Here is a 21,933-nt window from a genome sequence, read left to right as displayed (position 1 = left end):
CTGAGGGAGGTGCACCCTGCTCTGATGGGACCTCCACGGGCACAGGGACGACCTCATCCACCTGCTGTTTTCTTCAGTGGTGGGCCAGTCACTGCTTTGGTGCCTTTGGAGGCTGTGCTTGGCCTCAGGCCTCAGTTTGCCCAGGTGGTGTGTGTGATGGTTCAGGTGCAGGCTGCAGGGGGCAGGGATGGTTCAGGTGCAGGGATGGTTCAGGTGCAGGCTGCAGTGGTGTAGGGATGGTTTGGGGGCAGGTTGCAGGGATGCTGAGGGTGCTGGGGGTGCAGGTGTTTGAGGGGTGCAGACAGGGTGGGCACTGCTGGGTGGCAGAGGTGCAGGGCACAGTGGTGCTGGGGTTGCAGAGGTCCTGGGGTACTTGAGGCTGCAGGGTGTGATCAGTGCAGGAGAACTGGGGGTGCAGGGTGGGGTGTGCAGGGGTGTGCAGGAAGAGTTGGGGACCAGCAGCCAGGGTGGCACTGGGGTGCAGGGGGTGCCAGGAGCCCTGAGCAATGTCACAGAAGCTGACAATTCCCACCTGCAGAACGAGACACAACCCAAAGGCACAGCTCCCTCAAAGGATGTTGCTGTGAGAGCTGTACCCAGCCTGCTGCCTCAGCAGCCTTCAGCCATCAGGCTGAGCAGCCTCAAAACCCTCTTGCTTTGGCCCTGCTCAGCTCTGCTGGGCTGGGGGTGCAGAGCTGCCCCAGGGCTGTGCTGCCTGTGCCTTGGCTCTGCTGTGCTCTCCCACACCATGCACTCAGGGCAGGGGCTGCCTGGCTGTGCCACACCAACAGGGCTCAGTTCCATCCACGTGGGATTTAAGCCAGGCCTAAAGCAAGGACTGACACACCGGGTTGTTTGCAGTTCCCTCACACCAGGTCCTTTATTGCAGCAGTTGCTGGTGCTCTGTGAGACACAAAGTGCTGAATCCACTGCTGGGGCTGTCTGAGACAAATGGGTGTGCACAGGAAATGGGGAAACTGGGTTAGGGCTCAATTCACCTCACAGCCCCTGACAATTAATGGTGGGGAAGTTTCCCTCATGTGCTATAAGTCACGGGAAGCTGACTTTATTTTTGGAGACAGAAAGCATTTTGCTCTCCAAGCTGCTGCAGCCTGCTCAGGATCCCTGTGCTCCCAAAGGGAGGCCTGAGGAAGCAGAAATATCATTGTTTTCTGTAATCACCCCTTCAGAACTCCTCATACCAGTGAAAAATTCATCATCCCCAAAATCTTGCATTGAATTTCTGCTTGAAGGTGTTTTTTTTCATAGAATCAGAGGATTGTTCAGATGGGAAAAGTCCTCTAATGTCATTGAGTCCAACTGTTATCCCAGCACTGCCATGGTCACTGCTGAACCATGTCCATGGTGACTCCACCACTGCCCTGAGCAGCCTGTGCCAGGGCCTGGCCACCCTTTTGGTGAAGAAATCTTTCCTGAAATGTCTCCTTTCCAGGTCATGGCTTGGTCACTGATTACTTGGTGTCCACAGGTGCTGTTGGAGCCTGTGGTTACCATCACTCACCTGAGAGCAAAGCTGTTATTAATTACTCAAAATGCTGGATTTTGGCACATGCTCTGCCTTTCCAAGGACCTGCTGAAACAGTGCTGTGTTTGATGGCATTGAAGCTTTCCAGCAGCTGCAAGTGAATTTGGAGCATTCTGGGTCTACCTGCCACCACCAAACTGGTGATATGTGCCACGTGGCCACCATGTTTTGTTCCTCCCATCCCAGTGAGTTGTTGCAAGGGGAGGGAATGGACTACCAGTCTGGAAACCCCCAGGCCAAAATTACAGTCATGTGGATAAGACAGGATCTTATATCTTGTATCTTTATGCCTAATATATTTTCTTAGATGTAAGAAAGAAATGTTTCACAAAGAGGGAGGTGAGGCCCTGGCACAGGCTGCCCAGAGAAGCTGTGGCTGCCCCATCCCTGGGAGTGCCCAGGGCCAGGCTGGACTTGGAGCAACCTGGGATAGTGGAAGGGCTTGGGACTAGATGGACTTGCAACCCAAACTGGTTTATGATTGTGTGGAGGAAGGACTTCTCCTGAGCCCTGGGGACATGGTTCTCAGGATGCTGCAACCCAGGGCCCCCAGCTCTGCCTGCCTGGGCTGTACCTCCCCTGGAGCACAGGAACACTGTGAGCAGGACAAGGACAGCTGGGACCATACCTGGGGTTTAAGGGGGGTGCTGAGCAACAGCAGCAATCTTGGCTGTGCTGACCCAAGCTCTGGGCCTTAATGCTTGCCCAGGGCATGGGGAAGCACAAGATTTTGGAGATTCTTTTCCTCTATCTGCTGGTACCCTCTGCTCTTTATGGACTGTGTGAAGCAGTTTCCCAGGACACAGCCAGAGCAGCTCAAACCTGTCACAGCACATGTCACAGGTGAGATGGGCACAATACACAGAGTGTCACCATACAATGTCAGAAGGCTTCAACCCATACAGAGTAGCACCACACCACTTCAGAAGGCTTCAAGCATTGACCCTTCTTATTCTTTAGCCTTTTACACCCTCATGTTCATGAATTGCACCTGTGTGCCCTCTGTTCCCTGCTATCTACACACCTGGGCACTCCATGGCTCATTGCTGTCAGGGCTGCTCACCTGCTGCACCCACTGGGGATGAGGCAGGGCCAGCCCCACTCCCAATGACCCCAAACTGTGCTACACAAACCCTGCTGCACACCCTGACATGGGGTGAGCCCAGGGAGGGTTTGGCAATAACACAGGGGATGGTTCAGGGGGTCAGTGCACAGAGCATGGAGAGAACTCCCACAGGGGCCGGGTAAGTGTGGAGCAGATGGAGCTGGTAGAAACTGAGATCAAAAGGCAGGAAACCTGCTTAACTGATCACAATCTGCATCAGACAGCTGAGCTGGAAAAACTCCCAGCACCTGATGGGGAATCTGGGAGGAGGTGCCAACACCCCTGGCCCAGCTGGGATCCTGGTGCTGCTCCTGCATGCCTTGGCAGACCCTCAGGGCTGAGCCTGCCCTGAGAGCTCTCCTCTGGACAGCAGACTGAAAGCAAGAGGAAAATGGTGTGTGTCCTGCTGTCCAGGGAGTGCAGGAAAACTGTCCAGGTGCAGTTTGCAGGTCTTCAACTTCTCCTGCCTGATGGGAGTGGGTGAGGAAAGACTTGAGGAGGGGTATGCTGAATAAAGCCTGTCTCACAACTCAAACCTCTATGGGTGCCTCAGAGACACCATTAAAGACAAGTGTTACACCAAATTACCTGAGAAGGCAAAGTCCTGAGCCATGCACTGACCTGCAGGGAGCTTGCAGAAGCTCCACAGCCTCTCCAAGTGCCTGAGCATCACACAGGAGTCCCACAGAGAACACAATTCCACCCCAAATCACCTGGCTGGGCAGGCTGGGGCTTGAGGAAGGGCTGACCTGGCACTAAGAGCAGGGGGATTTCTCTGCCAGGGTGATGGAAATGCAGCAAGTGAAAGGATGTCACTTGAAATCTGCTCATTTTCCTGCTGCTGGGCCAGGAAGCAGATTTGTTCCTGGTGCCAAGGGAGGGAAGTGGGCAGGGAAGACCATTGGGCAGCAATTCAGCTGCATTTTGGGGAGCCATGGCATGGGGAGGGGGTAGATCATGCACACATGTCTTCCAGCAGGAAAATTGAGCCTTTTCTCCCTGGATCTCACACTGGGTTATGCCAGGGCTTAGGGCATGGGTGGGCACAGACTGGGCATTTCCCATCTCCTTCCCAGCCCTCACTGCCCAAGTGGGTGTTTGATGCCCATTGGCAAGGGCAGCTTTGAATACCTTCATAGTACTTCAAAATACTTCCCAGAGTATTTCCATCGGCGTGCTTTATGACAAAATGTTTTTCCACCTTCTGTATTTTCCCCCTGGAATTATCACTTTAAAAGGCAACCTAATAAAATCAAATGTTATTTTGTTCTTATTTCAGAAAAATACCCCAAGGATTCAAAATCCCCACCCTCATGTAACAAAAGGCAATTGGGAACATATCACTTGCAAACTGCACTTGGGAATCTCCCCTGCTAGAGAGAGGGGAGGTCTGGGTTGGATATTGGGGAAAATTTCTTCCCTGAAAGGTGCTCAGGCACTGGCACAGGCTGCCCAGGGAGGTGGTGGACTCACCATCCCTGGAGGTGTTCAAGAAACAAATATATATGGAAATTCATGATGCAGTTTAGTGGGCTCAGTGGGGTTTGATCAGAGGTTGCACTCGATGATCTTGGAGGTTTTTTCCAACATTTATAATTCTATGATTCTACTCTAAGGCTGTTGAGAAGGTGTTGGCTGAAGGTGGAGAGGAAAGCAAGCTGTGGAACGCTGTTAGTGACTGTGCACCAAGCCATCAAGGTGTGTCTTTAGCCAGAAGAGTTTAGTGGTCCATGTTTGGAGCAAGCCCAGCCCTGCCTACAAAGGATGCGCAGCCAGGACAGAGGCTCTGTTTATTTCAGGGTAGTTCCACCAGTGTTGTGTCTGACAGGGTGGACATTTGGGTGCAGCTGAAAGGCAAACCACACTCCCAGCATCTGCCAGCTGCAGTTCCTCCACACAGCTTGCTCTTCTTTGTCAGGATCTTGCACCTCTCAAAAGCCAAAGCTGCTTTCTATGGGTGAAATCTGCCTGGAGCCAGCAGCAGTGGCCACCTGGAGCAGCCAGTGCAGCACCTCACCTTGCTCATTCCCAGGGTCCAAAGCCACAGTCGGGGCTGGCTGGGCTGTGCTCACCCCGAGGGATGCTCAGACTGCTGCTCTGTGGCCTGGCAGCATCAGGAGGGGTTTTGGTGAAGGTGTCCCCGAGGCTGGTGCAGGAGAGGTCCGAGCAGGGAGCCACAGGCCCGATGGGAGCCCTGCACTAGCGGGCTGCCCCCTCTGGCAGCTGGGAGGCATAGAGAGCCAGCGTGTGATGGAGGAACTGGTACTGCTCGCTCGTCTGGATCATCCCACCTCTGCAAGGGAAAGGCAGGGCCCACTGACATTTCACAGACACAAAATCCTGCTCCAGCTCTCTGCTCCCAGGGCACAAACATTCCCGCTGCACCAGCCATGTCAAGATGCCTCTGAAACAGGCAGCAGAGCAGCCCAAAGAATAGAGAGGTTCAGAAGCATTGCTGGGCTGTTCAAAATTAGATTAGCAGCTGATTTGGTGCTAATTTTCACCTGTACTTCTTGAAAAGTGGCCAGGTGGAGTGTTCCTGGATTTAGTGGCTTAGCAGGAGGGGAGGAGCAGATGGCTGCCAGGTTCACAGCCCCTCTCCTCTCCCTTCGTGTCCTCAGCTCAGAGCTACAACAGCTCTGACAGCAGAATCAGCCTGGCACTGGGAATTGTTTGCTATCCACACACCTGCATCCCCCAGCCACCCTTCTTGTTTCCAGCAGAAATAGCGCCCGTGCCCCTTAGGGATGCCCATCCCCATGTCACTGCCACATCCCTCCCACAGCCCTGCTGTCAGGCTGGCACCCAGGGAGCCCCCTGCCCGGTGTACCCACCTGTCTATGCGCAGATGGCACACGATGCCCAGGATATCCACCTCCCCCGTGTCCTGCAGCTGCTGGCACCCGATCCTGGTGGCAATGAAGCAGCCGGTGCGGCCGATGCCCGCACTGCAGGGCAGACACAGCTGTGAGCACCCTCAGCACCCGCTGCCTGCATCTGCATTGCTGAGCTGGTGCACTCCTGGATTGTGATTTCTGCTTAGAGGGATGCTGGGTCCTGGCCCCAGCTGCCAGACCAAGGTTCTGAGCCAGGCACCAAATCCATGGGCTGGGGTCACTCTGCCATGGCAAGGAGTTCTTGCTGTGTGGCACAGCCCAGCTGAGGCTGCTCTGGAAACACAAAACCAATCTGGGCCCATCCTTGTGCAGTGCAGGGGGCTCTGCAGCCTCTCCCCTCCCAGCTGGGCTCTAACCCCAGCACCAGGTTTGCCCTCAGCCTGCAGCAGTGCATGCTGAATGTTCCCTAGGGACAAACGGGTGCTCTGCTCCACTGTCCCCAAATTCACTCAGCAAGGAGAGAATAGGCAGAGGCCACCTCCTGCAGGAGGGCTGTCCTGAAACATGGCTCCACATCCAAGCCACAGGCCATGCTGGGTGGCACAGGGAGCAGGAATGGGTCAGGCTCAAAGGGACCAACCACAGGGTCACCAGGTTCCATCTCCCTGCTCAAGCAGGATCTTCCAGAACTGGAGCAGTGGGTGTAGGGTGGGGCTGGTGGCTGAGTCCCAGTGCAGACCTCTCCTACTCCCACCCTGCTGGACCCCAGTGCAGGATATGCCACTCTAATGCCACCATCGTGCAGCCAGGACTGGAGCTGCTGACTGACAGCTCTGCTGGGGGTGGCTGTGCCCTGGGATTTCTGCACCACCTGTGTGTGAGGACTCACAGGGGATTCACCCTGAGGAGGAGCACAGACAGGGCTCATTGAGGTGCAAGCTCTTACCTGCAGTGCACCACGACGGGCCCTGGGCTGGCTGCAGTCTGCAGAGCCTCCTCCACCTTGGCCACCAGGTGCAGCAGGGGCTTGGCTGACTCAGGTGTCTGCTGGTCTGGCCAGGAAGGGAAGAGGATGTGCTTGACCTTGCGGCATTCCTTCCCAAGCTTCTCCAGCACGGGACAAAGAGAAATGGGGATGTGAGGGCACGGGCCAGATGAAATGGGGAGTTCAGCTCAGCAGAGCTCAAGCAGCCCATACCCATCTCAGCCACTCTCCTCCTGAATCCCTCTCTGAGCCTCTGCCAGACATGAGGGAGAGACCCCTGGGCCAGAGCCAATGGATGTGTCCCATCCCAGAGGGTGAGAACAGATGCAGAGTGTTCCAATACTGCCACCAGAGTCCAGGCAAACCAAGCCAGATCCTCTGGCTGGTGTCAGCCCAGGGTGACACAGAGCCCATGGGGCAGAGCCCAATGACACAGGGCAAAAACACCAGGCTGGTGCTGCTCTGCCCAGCTGACCCCTTCTCCCCTGCACCCCAGGGCTGGCTCCTGCTCCCTCCCAGCCTCCCCAGGCTCTGCAGTGGTGGGGCTGACAGGGTGAACACTGGGCTCTGAGCCCAGCTGTGCCCCACAGCCCCCCACAGGCTCTGCACACTCCTTCTCTGGCAGAGGCCTCCAGAGAATCATGAACCCTCCTCTTTCCTGTCACGGAGCATTGCCATCTCACCAGAGATGCCAGGGGTGCCAGGGGCACTGCTGGGTCCCAGGTGCTCCCTGTGTGCCCCCAGGATGAGGCTCAGACCCACCTGGATGGAGAGATCCCGCACCACGTACTCCACAGACTCGCTCACCCCCTGCACGTGGATGGTGAAGGGGCCATAGGTGCCCTCCTTCTCAGGCCAGTAGTGGACACATTTCTGCAGAACAAGGAAGATTTGTGGCTTTGTAGGTGCTCAAGGCACCCAAGGACCCTCCTCAAGGATGTCTGAACTGTGCTTGAGTCAGTGCTGGTGGGAGGGGTCCTCATCTTGGGGGTGGTAGGGGAGTGGGGAAGGGGGAGGTAGAGTGATACAGAGGGAAAGGCAAAGAAGGGATAGATCCCTACCCCTGCACCCTCTCCCATACCCTGCCCTGGCTTTCAGGCCCCAGGGATGTGTATCCCTGCTCAGCCCAGGAAGCTTCCAGATGCAGCAGGACCCAGGGCACAGGGAGAGAAGGGAGAGAAGGGAGAGAAGGGAGCAAGGACATGGCCAGGAAAGAGTTTCCAGTTCTCAGTTCCCCAGGCAGGTGCTGTTGGCTCCCATCCCAGAAGCAGCAGCAGTGGGCAGCAGTGCCCTCTGGCTCCCCAGAGCTCTCCCCTGGGCTGGATCCCCTGGCTGAGAGCTCTGGAGGGCCAGAGGGGCACTGCTGCCCACTGCTTCTGACTCATCCCTGGGGGCTGCCCTAAACCCTTTATCCAGCTTTAACCCTTTGTTATCCAGCTGGTAAAGAGTGCCCAGAGCACACAGCCATGTGAGGAGGAAAAGCAGACAGGGCCAAGGCTGCAGCCCTGGGGATCTCCTCCTCCACTTGTGATTCACCAGGGAACGCTCTGAGACAGAAGCACAGTGAGTGGGTGCACAGCCCCACATGTGGCCTCACACTGCCCTCTGCTGCCATCAGCACTCCCCTCCCGCTGTGCCCAGGGCTGGGCAGGCTCCCTGGTACCTCCTTGCGCTCCTGGAGCTCGGTGATCATGACGATGAGGGGAGCCTCCTCCTGCCACACCATCTGCCAGAAGTCGCTCACGGTGTTCAGCAGGGGGCCCTGTGTGGCGATGTACTCCCGGGGCCGGCCCGCGTAGCCCTGCCGAGCACAGCCTGTCAGGGACCGGGGCTCCCTGAGGGCACCGGGGCTGTGCCCAGCTCACTCCAGCCCCCACCACGCTTTTCTCCTCCACGCTTTAGAGGCTGAGCTACACTTGCTGTTTCCTGCTAAACCCGTCCTTAAAATGCTTTTATAGATGTGCTGAGGAGCCACCAGGTATCCTCCCCACTCCACTGGTCCCATCATCCAGGAGCAAGTCCATCCTAGCACAGCCAAAGTCACATCAATGGGGCAATAGCTGATGGATGCCTTGGCAAGGCAAAGCTCACACAAGGAGCTGCACTCCTCACTGGGGGAATTTCCACAGGGACAAACAGGAATCCCTGCTCCACAGCTCCAGGCATCCTCTGCCTCCAGACACTTCTCCTGGTACAAAATTCCCAAAGGTATAGAAAATCCAGGCCTTGCCAGCAATCTGTTAATGCTTTGGTCTCACAAGAAGTTGCACTGGCCTGGCTAAGGTATAGGAATGTTTTCATGAACATTTTGCAGAGCCCTATTTTCATGCCTTGAAATGATTTATTTTTCCTAGGAAACGTGATTTTCCATTCAGGAGTGTCACTCCCTGGGGGTGTCAACCCTGGGAATTCCACATTCCCCCCACAGCCATGCTCAAAAACATTTCATGGAACACCTCAGCAGGAAGAGCATCAATGCCAGGTGGGGCTGATGTGATCAAACACCTGCAGAGCCCTCCCAAATTCCTGTGCCTCCCAGGCATGCCCAGGCAGGCTGGGTTGCCAATTTTCTCATGTGCCCACAAATTCCTGCACTGCTACACCTCTGAGGAGGCAAGGGGAAGGAAAGGGTCAGGAAATACCAGCTGCACAGAGGGGTTAGTGGACACAGGTGTGCTCAGTGTGCACACCTGTGTGCAGGTGTGTGTGCCACAGGGATGGCAGTGCTTGTGCATTGCCAGCAGCCAGGTGAGGCAGAGGGGATGCAGCAAGAGGGGGGGATGTTGGAGCTGTGGATGCTGAGAGTTTTAAACTTTCTGTGCTGACAAACTCTGACCCCCCAGGAGAACACTGTTTGACCTGGGGCTGTAGAGAGGGCTTCCAAAGCTGATTGATAGCACTGGGATTTATGAGTGTGTAGTTTAGTTAGAAGTGTGTAATATCACTGAGTAGAAAATTTAGAGTTTAGAGTTTTAGAATACAATAATATATCTACAACTAAAATAGAAGTTTTAAAGCAGTTACTAGTCCTTCTTCTTCATAAGTTTAAGTAGTGTTTTGTAATTAGACAAAAAAGCCTGCATTGTGGACTTTGAGAAATCATTTGAGTTATTGAGTTAAAAGTGAAAATAGTTTAGGTGTCATTTCTTAATGAAATAGTTTAGCCTTAAAAGACCTTGTAAAGAAAAGCCCAGCATTCCTGGGTGTGCCACACCCGGGGTGTAGGGACAGGGTGGCAGTGTCACCTGCTGTGCAGCTGCCAGGGTGCCTCAGAAACACACAGCTCCTGTGCTGCCCGTGGGCAAACTGCCCCTGGAGCTCCCAGCAGCTCTGGGCACAGTGCTCCTGTCTCAAGGAGCTTTCACCCTCCCTGCTGGGTGCTGCTTGCTGCTGTGGGTCTGAGCCACAAGCAGCACCAGAAGAGAAATGCTCCTGACTGCCCTCCTGACAGTTCCACCTCCCAGGGGTTTGTGTGTCACCCCAGCCAGCACTTTCTGTGGGCTGCTTTTCCACGTCTGCTTTCCCTCACTGCCTCACTCACAGCACCCACAGCCCCCCCTCTGCTTCCCAGGCCCTGGGCAGCCCCAAGGGCTGGGTGCTGCAGTGAGATCAGTGGCTCAGCCAGGACCCTGCCTGCCAGGCAAAGCTGGCACCTGGCTCACAGAGATCCCATTGTGGCAGAGACTGCAGCCTGGAGGGTTTGCACAGGGATGGAATCAAAACCAAATTGTCTAAGTACACCCTAGGGTCTGGGGATTTCTCAGTCTCTGGAAAGGAGCCCTACCACGTGCCAAGCATAAGCCACACCCCATCTTCATAGCTCCCTTCCTGGGAAATTGCAGCAAGCTCCCTGAGCAGAGAGGAAATCCCAGGATGAGTGAGGTTTGAGGATCTCTGAGCTGTCATCACCTGCTGACACAGCTTGCCTCCCATGCCTGTGCCAGACAATGGGCCAGTGTGTGAGGAGCAGATGGAGAAGCCACTGCAAGGGAGCCTTTTGGGGTGCTCAGTGTGCCCAGGAGCTGAGATGTGAGACTCTCCCACCACAGGAACAGTGTGTCTGCCCTGTGTAGATGGAGCCACATCTTCAGCTCCAGCATGGGTGGCAAGTTAAGTCTGTAGCCCCAGGGCAGCCACAGGAGAGCAGGTGACAGTGCCCCAGCATGTGTGACCAGTGTGGCACCTGCAGCCTGATGCCCTGAGAGCCCTGGGCTGCAGCCCTGGGAGGAGAGGACACTCACTGTGATGTAGTTGGCATTTATGTAGCTGTCTTCCTCCTGGCTCCCAGCCCTCCTGAGGCAGACCCGGCTCTCAGGATCTGAAAGATGTCACAGGTCTCACCCAAGGGACTGATCCTGCCCATCCTCCCTCCCCGACCCCAGGGGCCGTAGGCTGAGTCCTCCTGCTCCATGCCATGCCCAGAGCTGTCTGCACCCTCCCCCAGGCCTGTTCTTGTCCCACTTCAGCCTCACTCCCCTGGCAGGGCACAGCCCAAACCTGCAGGTGCTATAGTGAGCAGGTGAGGTAACTCAGTGCAGTGATCCCCAGGACATCTACAGGACCTGACTAGAGCCCAGCTGAGCCCCTCCACAAGACCCTCAGCCTTTACCTTCCCAGGACCATGCCCTTGGGACATGGAATGCCCCAGGAGTGCTGCACACCTGGGTAGGAGCAGCTCCCCATGTCCCCCCAGCACTGTGCACACCCCTGCAACACAGGCAGAAGGAGCAGCAACAGCACCCAGAGGTGCCCACCCCAGTGCCAGGGCTGCTCTGAGCCACCCCTCACCCACTGGCAAACACAGGCAGATGGGAGGCAAAGGGACACAGTGGCACCTACTGGGGAGAATGGTTTTGTATCTGTCCTTGAAAGCACGCCCAGGGATTTCCAGCTCCTCGGGACTCACGAAGTTGGGTGGGATTTTCTGCAGGGGGAGAAAACAGCCATGAGGAAAAGCCCATTGCTGCCACTTGTGTCCCCTGCTGGTGGCAGTCCTGGCTGCCCACCAGGGCAGAGCTGACCCAGGGGCATCAGCAGAGATGCCAGCTCCTGGGATGAGTCCTGGCTTTACTCCAGTTGTGGTGGGACTCCTTCCAGAGAGGCAGTGCTGGGAGAAGAGCATGGCATGGCAGGGCAGGACAGGGTTTTCCAGGGACCCCAACAGGACACGTGTGCACAGGGACCAGGTGAGACCTGGGCACCCCTCCCCTCTGTTTGCCCACACCTCCTGCCCTCCCACTGGGGCTGTGGGGCACAGCTGGGCTCAGAGCTCGATGTTCACCCTGTCAGCCCCACCACTGCCGGCCCCGGCACCCCTCCTGTGAGGAGGGAGAGGGAAAATCATCATCATCGCACCGAAAACTCCTCCTGGAGCTGTGCCAGGCTCTGGGCGTGCTGCTGGAGCTCCTGTTTCCTCAGCACGTGGCTGGATGTCCTCAGAAACTTCAGTGTGATGTCCCGTGGCGTGCAGACAGGCTGGATGGGCTCCACGTTTCCTAGAGAGCTCATATCCAGCACTAGTGACACATTGGAGCCCCTCCTGCAAGGCACAGGAGTCCCTGGCTGACCTACTGCCACCCTGGGACAGAAGGACAGCCCTCCCCACTGCATCATCAGTTAAAACCACCCCACACTGAGCAAAGGGCAGATGGAGACCCCAGCAGATGGGGAGATTGAGGAACAGGAGCTAGCTGAACATTTTATGATTGATAGCTGAACATTTTGCTTTTCTGCTCGGATGAAAAGTCCCCTGAAGGACTGAAAGTGTCAGGATTTGTCCCGGGCTGGGTGGGGGCCAGGGCTGCCTCCACACTCAGAGCTGGCAGCTGCAGGCAGAGGGCTGGCAGGAAGGAATGTCAGGGCAGCCTTGGGGATGAGCAGTGCCCTGGGTACCCCGAGGCACACTCACCTCTCCTGGAGTCGCACATGCTTCTTGGCAGGGGGACTGGGCTTCTCTGCCTTGTCCATGTCCTCTGCAGCTGCCTGGGCTGCCAGGCTGCCCCTATGAACTCTGGAGCACACCAAGCAGGCTTGGACCATGCTGCAGCAAGCACAGAGCCCTCGTCCTGAAGCACAGCAGGGCCACACGGGGGGCTCTCAGCTCCTGGGAGAGCATGGAGCCATCGGAGGAGAAGCTGCTGGAAAAGAAAAGTCAGATCTGAGAGACACCACAAGGCTGGACGGAGCCCCCACAGATGGTCTGCAAGCAAGGGATGGATTTTAAATGCTCAGTTGTCCTGGAAGCAGGACCCCCAGCCCCTGTATGCAGGCAGATATCCTGGAGAGCTGCCAGCACAGTCACCCTCCCTGCAGCACTGCAGCCCACACTGGTGACCCTGGGCATGGCACCAAGGGCCACCTGCCTCCCCTCAGGGGAGGACACCCACTCTGTGGTGGCAAGCACACTGTGGTTGGGGGAGCCCCAGATGCTCTCCACCTCCACGGAAGCACATGCCCCGTGTTCCCAGCCCTTCCCCATCACATCCCCCTGCTTCATCCTGGGAACATGGTGGGGAACTGGGAGCTGGAATGTCTGAGCACAGCAGTGCTCAACAGGTGACACGAGGTGGCTGTAGCCACTGCACGGAGCCTGGCCATCTCCTGCTCAGGGACACACAGACCAGGCACCCTCAACAGCCTCATGGCCCTGGGACAGCCGCCTCCATCCTGCAGGTCACAGAAACTGTCGAGAGGAAACTGCTCTATCTGGGTGGTTGAGCAAAAGGCCGTGGGGCAGCCCAGCTGGGGAAGGTGCCAGACATCCTCCATCACAGCCAGGGCTCAGCCCCTGGCAGGGCTGGGGAGATGCAGGTGATGCTGACTCACCTCTGGGCACAGCTCCTCATGGTGCAGGCAGCACCCTGGGATCCTGAGCCTCCTCCTCATCCCCTGAGCCTCCTCCTCATCCCCTGCTTCCTCCATGAGCAGGAGACAGACCCAGAGCCAGGGAATGGTGCAGAGTCAGAGCTCTTGGTGGGCAAAGAGTGGGATTCCAGGCAGCCTATCTGCTCGGGGAGGTCTTGTGGAGAGCTGGTGTCCACATGGTGGTTGGGGACACAGCTAGGGCAGGAGCTGCTCCCCAGGATTCCCTGCTGCCCAGTGCCATTTCTGAGAGTGGCAATGCCACCACTGCCACTCACACCATCCCCGTGCCCTCAATCCAGGCAGGACAAGAGCAGCTGCTGACCAGAGCCAGCCCAGGCTCCCATCCCAGTCTGGCCAGGAAACACCTGGGAGATGCCAGGGAAGCACCTCAGCTCACATGGCCTATCCAGCATCCCAGCCTGCCTGGTGCTGCCATCCACACGCACATGCCCACCACCCTGGCACAGGCCTGGCACTGCCTGGGGGGCTCTTCTGCCCACCCTGGTGCCCTGAGGGCTCTCCAGTCCAGCCTGGCACTGCCCACGGGCTCTCCTGTCCAGCCTGGTGCCCAGGGGCTCTCCTGCCCAGCCTGGTGCCCTGAGGGCTGCCCTGAGGGCTCTCCTGCCCAGCCTGGTGCCCTGAGGGCTGCCTACCTGCTGCCCTGCCGTGAGGGCTCCTCGGTCCCGGCCAGGCCCGGGGGCACGGCACGCTCGGCCTGACAGCACGGTTTGAAAGTGTTCAGGAAGCCGCTTATCAAAGGAGCTGCTGCCTCTGCTGCTTCCTCTCCCTCCTTCTCCCCCACCCCGGCAGCCGCCCACACACATACCGGCCACAGCTCCGCAGCTCGGCCCGGCCCGCCCGGCCCTGCTCCCCCGGCCCGCCTGCCCCGGGCACGGCCCGGCCTCCCCGGAGCCCCGGGGGGCTCCACAGGAGCTCTGATGGGGCTGTGGGGTGAGCTCGATGGCCTCTGTGACACGCCATGGCCAGCCCTGCTGCCACCCTGGGGCACGGAGGGGTGGGCAGGAGCCAGCCATGAGGGGAGGAGGCGTGAGGCGGGCTGCTTGGCATGGCACAGTGGGGCTGCTCTGGGGGCACCACAGCCCCTCAGGAAGCCACGACGTGCTGCCATGAATCCCCCCATGCTGCCATGAATCCCCCCATACTGCAGTGAATCCCCCCATGCTGCCATGAATCCCCCCATGCTGCCATGAATCCCCTCATGCTGCCATGAACCCTCCCATACTGCAATGAATCCCCCCATGCTGCCATGAATCCCCCCATGGTGCAATGAATCCTCCCATGCTGCAGTGAATCCTCCCATGCCTGCTGTCCTCTTGCCCAGGCTGTGCCCTGGCTGTTCCCCATCCCCCTGGAATGTGCCAGGGCTCACTCAGCACCTCCCACCCTCGGTGCCTGCCCATGTGCTCCTTGTGCCACCCCACTGTCCCAACTCCCACGTGGGGACAGCCCTCTGCACCCACCACCACCCCGGGTACCTCAGGGTAGGACAGGTGAGCTCCCCCTCCCCAGCAGGGAAGGGCAGGGGTGGATTTGGGGTCACAGGTCCCTGGGCCTGGCTCAGGTAGGCCAGGTCTGCCCTTGGGGCACTGCACATCCTTCCTGACACATCCCCACTGCTCTTCCTGTTTGCTCGTGCTGGGCTCTGCAGCTTCCTTCCTCCTCAGCCCCCACCCCGCTGTGCTGCAGCAGCTCCTGCTGCACCCCAACAGCCCCACAGACCCCAAACCCTTCCCTGTGTCTGCTCCAAGGGCTGCTCTGGCCAGAGCCACCCCAGCCCAGCTCACTGAGGTGACTGTGCTGTCACCTCACCAGACAGCTGCATGTCTGTGCACACCTGTGTGTTTGCAGGTGTGCCAGAACAGCTTCCCTGGGCAGCCCTGCCAGTGCCACCCAGTGCCACCCAAGGGCTAGGAGATCAGAGGGCCCAAGCTCCAGAGCAAAGTGCTGGGCTTGGCCAGCAGCAGAACAGCCTTATCCTGGAGAAAAAGCCACTAGCACCTGTGTCTTACCTGCAGATCCTAGAGTGGCCAGGAAGAATTCTCTGTGCCCTGTGTGGAATGAAAGAACACATCTGTAAGGCCTGGAGGCAGCCCCACCACACACTGCCCTTCCTTCCCACTGTCCCTGACAGAGCTCAGGAATTGCTGGGACGACCAGCACTGTGGCACTAAACAAGGTGTCTGCAGAAACTTGCTCCCAGTAGGAGCCAGAGCAAACAAACAAGGATCTGTGCTGGACTAACAGGCTGCCAGACATGCAGACACTTCCTGAGGCTGCGACTGTGTCTGTGCTCTAAGTGTGGGGGGCACCGGTCCCATCCGGGTGTCTTTGAGGTGAAGGGGTTCCTGAGGATAGAGTGTCTCAGGTTGGAAATGGGGGTGTGTGTTCTGTCACCACCTGTCAGAGCTGGGGCAGTTCTCTGCTGTTCATGGGGCAGTTTTCTTTATCTCTCCCACAGCCAATCCTCCCTCCAGGAGATCTCTGCTGTCCATGGCCACTGAGTGTCCCTGCAGGGCTGATCCAATTCCAGCATCCCATGGGGAGATGCTGCGCCCAGGGGAGGAGCCAAGCATTCCTTCCTGGATCCAATCTGAGCCTGGAGCAGCACAGCAGCCTTTGCCCACTGCATTGCCAGAGGAGCAGCTTTCTGCTGCCCTGCATTGCCAGAGGGAGCCCAGGCCCATCTGCAGCAGCCCTGGAGCTGCAGAGGAAAACTCCCCCCTTGTGCAGGATCCCTGCTCCAGCAGCAGCACAGCTGGCACTGCAGGAGGGCTGAGCCCCCATGGGATGGGGCTGTGCCACCCCCTGACACACAGGGGGGCAGGGCCTGCTCTGGCTCTGGCACTGGTTTTGGTGTTTTTTTGTTTCATTGCATTTGTAATTTTAATTTTCCTAGTAAAGAACTATTATTCCTACTCCCATATCTTTGCCTGAGAGCCCCTTAATTTTAAAATTATAATAATTTAGAGCGAGGGGGTTTACATTTTCAATTTCAAGAGAGGCTCCTGCCCTCCTTAGCAGACACCTGGCTTTTCAAACCAAGACATTCTTCCTGCCAGGTGCTGCTTTGGTTATGAAATGCCCCTGGATGCTGCAGGAAAGATGCTGATGCACTTCCTTTGCAAAATGGCTTATTTGGTTCCACTTGAATTTGGTCATGACAAAGGACCCCACTCAGAGTAAAAAGGGGAAGCTGAGATGCTGGGATGCAGTGCATCCTTTGCCTCTAAAGCATCACAACACTAAGGTCTTCATGCTCAGGGATGTCCTCCAGAAAGCCTTGCACCACTTTCCCTCTGCTGCTCAGAGCTCCCCGTGCTGCTGGCTTGGCCCTGCCAGTCACACACCTGCCTGTGCCAACTGCAGCTAAGCAGGACACCCAGGATGCAGCCTCTGGAAACTACACCTGGCCCCTGGGGCTGCTCCCTATTCAGAAAACTTCAGTGGAGACTGAAGGGACTGTCCTGGCCATGGCCACTCACCCAGGGTAGGAGAACACAGTAGGGATGTTTTGTGGTGTTGTGCCATGGCCCAGGCTTCTAGGGGCAGAAAAGTTTGCCCTGCTCAAATGTCCTGACCCTTACACAGCTCTGATGGTGCACAATGGGAGCCCAGTGTGCTCCCACCTGCCAGCATGGCTGCTCTTCCTCCCCTCTGCCAAAGCACCAGCATGCTGAGGAGGTGCATGTGAAGGGAGAGCACTGGAGGGGACACAGACCTGTGGAGACCACAGCAGGAAAATGAAGGTGCTGGTGGAAAATGAAGCATGAGCTGGTACAGAGAGACTGGATGTGAGGGAGACCAGGAGCAGAGGGAGTCAGAACACACTGCTTGGCCCGGGGCATTTTTCAGTTTTCAGTGCCCTGGGGAGCAAGCTGTCCCCTGTACCTTGCTGCACCCACCTACGTCTGCTGCCCTCCTGGGACTGAGCCCTGTGCCTCCTGCCCACTGGGCACACAGCAGGTGCACACCCACACCTGCAGGTGTCCCTGGTCACTCATCAGTGCCCGCCCCTGCTGGTGGGCAGAGACCTCGAGCAGGGCAGTCCAGACATGCCCTCCCTCCTTTCATCCATCCCCTGGAATGCACTTCGGAGCCCCTGCTTGGAGCAGGATGCTGCCAGCTGGCTCCTCCTGAGGGACTCAGGCTGGGCTCACAGAGGGGTGTGAGCAGTGGGGAGCAGAGAGCTGGGAGGTGCTCTGGCCAGGACTGTGCCTTTCGTGTGCAGCCCTGCTTGTCCCATGTCACATCACCAGCTCTGCAGAATTAGAGCAGAGCTGCTGGATCCTACAAGCAGGGACTACTGGGGCCAGGGTGGACCTAGCTTTGAGGGGAGACAGTGTCCAGGCTGGGGGCAGATCCCAGCCCAGGGTCAGTTTGCTGTAAGGACAGGACCAGGACACCAGGACAGCCACTGCAGCCTGGTGTGAGCGACGAGGAACATGACAGTGTCCAGGGGCAAAACCCTGCAGGGGATGGGAGGAAGCAGCACTGAAGGAAATGGCTCCAGGCAGGTCACTGCTGTGCCCCTCACCTTCCTGCCTCCCTCCCCTGGTGGGGAGGGACTGGTGAGGTCCCAGAACAGGAACATCCCTTGTCCTCCAGCATTCCTTTCTGCTCTGACCTTGGTGGCAGTGGGGTGTCAGGGGTGATGGTGATGCCCAGAGTGGTGCTGGGAGGGTTGGTGATGGAGGGATGCACACTGAGGGAAGAGTCCCAGCTGTTACCACACTAGCCATTCACCCTGACCCAGCCAGGGATGTGCTAGACATGGGATCGCCTGTGTCCTCTGTCCATGGACATCTGTGCATTAGGATTATCTGTTGGGATGTGAGGACTAGAGAGGTCTGTGACACAGTCGCAGGGTTCTTGAAGAGTCCTTATAGGTGTGGCTTTACTTTCAGCAAGATATGGGGTCCCTATGGAGTTGGTGCTCTGGAAAGGAAGATCTGGATTTATCCTGACTGGTACTTGCTGTTTGTTCACTTGCATTTTAAAACTCCTCTTCCATGGGGTCATCTTCCACCTCTGGCCATGATTTCATAGCCAGTTCCCTCTGTGCAAAGAGCACCTTCTGCCTCCAGACTGGGACCTGTTTTCCCACTAATGACCAGCGAATCCTTAAGCCCATTTCTGCCCCCCAATCCTCCCGGGGGTGGGCTCCCTCACCAGCCCTCCTGCCCTGATCCACACCCCAGCACCTCTCTCTCCTCATCCTCTCCCCACAGCACTGCAGCCCCAAAGTCACCTCAGCCTGCGCACCTCAGCACTGGCAGCTCAGTGGCACTGCTGGCACCCAAAGCACAGACAGTGCCCAACACTTTCACTCCCCAGGGCTGCCAACCACACCCTGACTTTGTCCCACCAGGCCCCGTCACCTCTGGGTCCGGCACTCAGGAAGGGATGGTTCTGCTTCCGTTGGCACGTCTGGCAGTCAGGATGTCCTGCAGGCTGCTGGAAATGAGCCCGTCTCCTCCGCTGCCTGAACATCGCTCGCAGGCTTGAAGGTGAAGCAGCTGCCTGGGGACGGAGCAGGCTCTGTGCCAGCTGCCGGCAGGGCACAGGAGGAGGAGGAGGAGGACGGTGCAGCCATGCCGAGCATCCCGCAGAGCCGGCCGGGGGCAGCGATCCCACGGCCCCTCACCTGTGTCCGTGTCCCCCGCCCGCCGGCCCGGGGCCGGGCACTGCCCGCCGGCCGAGGGCAGCAGCCCCGCCGATGGCTCCTCCCGAGAGCGGCTTCTCGCTGTTGCAGCGTCCTCCAGGGGAGCGCGTTCCCAAGGACAGCCCCGGCAGGAGCATCCTCCGGGCGGGCTGCGGAGCTCAGCGCTCAGCGCAGCGCTGCTGCGAGCCCGGAGCCTCAGCATCCCACCGGGACCGCGCTGATCCCGGCGGATGCGCGACCTTTCCCCGTGGTCGGTGCCGCTCTGGGCAGAGTTTGCTCCTGTGCTGTGCCTGGCTGGAGCTGGGAGCAATTAAAGAATTGTTGGTTCGTTTTGCCAAGGCACTGCCGCTGATGCTGCCTGCCCTCTCCTCAAGGAGAACCAGAGGAAGAGTTTAGGACCTGGATTTCCTGCTTAAATCTGGATTGTTTCCTTTGAATCACTCGGTTTGTTCAGCCTACAGAAGAGGAGACTGAGGGGAGACCTCGTTGAGCTCTTCAACATCCTCATGAGGGGCAGCTCCAGTCTCTGCTCTCTGTGACCAGGACTAGAGGAAACAGCTGGATCCGTATCACAGGAGGTTTAAATGATTAAAGGAAAAATGTTTTCACCCAAAGGATGGTTGAGCACTGGAGCGGGATCCCCTGGGAAGTGGTTACAGCTCCAAACCTGTCTGAGCTCCAGGAGCATTTGCACAAAGCTGTCAGGCACAGGGTGAGATTGTTGGGTGTCTGTGCAGGGCCAGGGGTTGGACTTGATAACCCTGATGGATTCCTTCCAACTCAGCATATCCTATGGTTCTACGACTGCTGAGTAGAACCATGTCTGGTTTCTGGAATTAGGCACTCTCCCATATCTCCTACAAACAAGCTGAGCTTTCCTCCAAATTTGCCAACAGAGCAGCAGAGCTGGGCTGCACCAGCACCACTGGGCTGGGCTAACACTGATGCAGAGCTAGTGCTGCTGTGGACTAAAGAAGGTGCCTTGGCACAGGAACAGTTCCCCTGGGAAAAGTGATCTCCAGAGTGAAAGTGCTTTATATCAGCTTGGTTTGTTCCTCTCCTCATGTGGGAAGCTCCCCATGTTCATTTTACAGTGTAGGACTGTTTCTAAGCCAGGTATATAGAATCAGGAAATAATAATAAATAATAATCAGGTATAGAATCAGGAAATGACAGAAACATTAATGTTGAAAAAGATCCCTCTGAGATCATTAAGTCCAATCATTAACTGATGATGTTCACCACTAAATCGTGTCCCCAGGGGGTGAGGGTAAAGGGGATCTAAGCCTGGACGTGGGACCAGTCCTCAAAGGTGCTGAGACTTTGACACTTTAGCCAAGAAAAGCCAGTGGAGAAGCCACAGAGGGCCAGCAAGGGCCACAGAATGGCCTGGTTACCAGGACAGCCTACTGGGGTCACAGCTCCAGCACCTGTGGCAGCACCTGGCTCATCCATGTGTCACTTGCGCTTGTCCTGTGCTTTCCTGGGTGCCTCCAAGAGAGCTGTGCTTCTAGAAATGCTGTCAGGAAAATGTTGTGTGCTTTGGTTTCTCCTGGGGAGAGATCCTTTCTTGGACACCTGTGGGCTGGCCAGGAGGCACACACATCCTCTTGGCAGGCTCCAGACCACAGAACTGCCTGCAAAAAGAAGTCTCCCAGGAACAGGACACCCCCAGCTCCTCTATCCTCACAGCATACAGGGCAAAGCAGGTCTTGTGGGAATCTTTAAATTTAGAGGGTTTTGGGAAAGTGCAAAAGGCAGGCCTCAGAGACAGCAGAACTGCAATTAGAGCTAAGCAGTAATCATATCATAAGGTTTGCTAGCAGAAAAGTTGTATGAGAAGTAGAAAGTAAGGACAAATAGAACAATGGTCTGTGTATTAACACTTGTCTAGAATAACTCCCTAAGCTGCAGAAAAGTATATCTACTGAGATATTAGGGAGTTCTAAGCTTAATAATGGAGCTCTGTGCATTGTGTTTTAAGGCTTACAAGCATGTATTGTATTTGAAATCAGCAAGCATTGTTTTAACCAAAGGTACGTGTGCTTATACTGGTTGGATAGAACTACTGTCAATATAGAATATATACTATACAGATATAAATACTGTCAATGTGCTTTTGCTTTGTGTGATTGGTCAAAAAACTTTTAAAGTAAGTTGTAACATTGAGTTCTTTGTCTGCTGCCTGGGATGTGAGCTGCTGGCATCTTCCCATTGTCATAACCGTGGAATGAGACTGATGCTGGAAAATACAACAGCTCAAGGCATGTTCCTAACAGTCCCATCCCATTTGTGATTTGTACATAGACCCCCGACCAGCAATAGGTCTCAGTGAAAAAGGCACAAAAAGGCCTGAAAATCCTCATCATGTCATTCCTGTCCTGGGTGCCTTGGCATACTGCAGCAGAGTGTTATAGATGGATAATGAGGTGATTTGCCCTTGCGATTAAGGGACGACTATTGTGTGAATATTAAGAAAAGCTTTAGTGATGTATAGTTATGTTATTGTAGTTTAGATGTCCTCTGTTCTCCCCATAGCTCTCTTTCCCCCCCCATATTGTTGCCATCAGACAGCCTGGGTTCTCCAGGACAGGTAAAAAGAAAGCTGCACACGTGTCCCTTACCTGGGGCAGTTGGGAATGGAAAAGCTTGGTGCTTAGGGCGTGCAGCATCTCCAATCCAGTTAAAAGAAAGCAGTTCCCACAGATAAATGGCAAAGAAAAGCTGACTGACAGACTTTGAGAGGGGCCAGGGCTGGCTGATGTAACCCCCAGGCGTATAAAAGACTGACATCCGTCTTGAAGATGAACTGGCCACATGGCATCCATGAGGGGCAATTCCCAGCACTGTGAGTTTTTCCTTATGTAGTCCTTTGTTGTATTTTTGTTAAGGTTTAATAAACCTTTTTAAACT

General features: G+C 56.5%; 1 protein-coding gene across 1 annotated transcript; it reads right to left on the bottom strand.

The window, feature by feature from the left end:
• Positions 1–4,850: 4,850 nt before the first annotated feature.
• Positions 4,851–12,512, bottom strand: PTPN7 (protein tyrosine phosphatase non-receptor type 7). The gene is made up of 9 exons (XM_030965532.1): positions 12,382–12,512; positions 11,829–12,012; positions 11,313–11,397; positions 10,715–10,791; positions 8,137–8,274; positions 7,236–7,346; positions 6,435–6,592; positions 5,486–5,599; positions 4,851–4,944 (listed from the first exon to the last, which is right to left on the bottom strand). Exons 1-9 carry the CDS (start codon positions 12,510–12,512, stop codon positions 4,851–4,853), a joined length of 1,092 nt encoding a protein of 363 aa, XP_030821392.1.
• Between the last annotated feature and the right edge of the window lie 9,421 nt (positions 12,513–21,933).

This window comes from Camarhynchus parvulus, chromosome 26 (genome assembly GCF_901933205.1).
Source record: "Camarhynchus parvulus chromosome 26, STF_HiC, whole genome shotgun sequence".
NCBI lineage: Eukaryota > Metazoa > Chordata > Aves > Passeriformes > Thraupidae > Camarhynchus > Camarhynchus parvulus.
This window is presented reverse-complemented; position numbering and strand designations above follow the sequence as displayed.

Coding starts and splice junctions, on each gene's coding strand:
- PTPN7 (XM_030965532.1), bottom strand. CDS start 12,512: ATGGTCCAAGCCTGCTTGGTGTGCTCCAGAGTTCATAGGGGCAGCCTG. Junction 8,275..10,714: donor TAAATGCCAACTACATCACA/GTGAGTGTCCTC, acceptor TGTGCTCGGCAG/GGCTACGCGGGCCGGCCCCG. Junction 5,600..6,434: donor CCCGTCGTGGTGCACTGCAG/GTAAGAGCTTGC, acceptor TCTGCCCTGCAG/TGCGGGCATCGGCCGCACCG.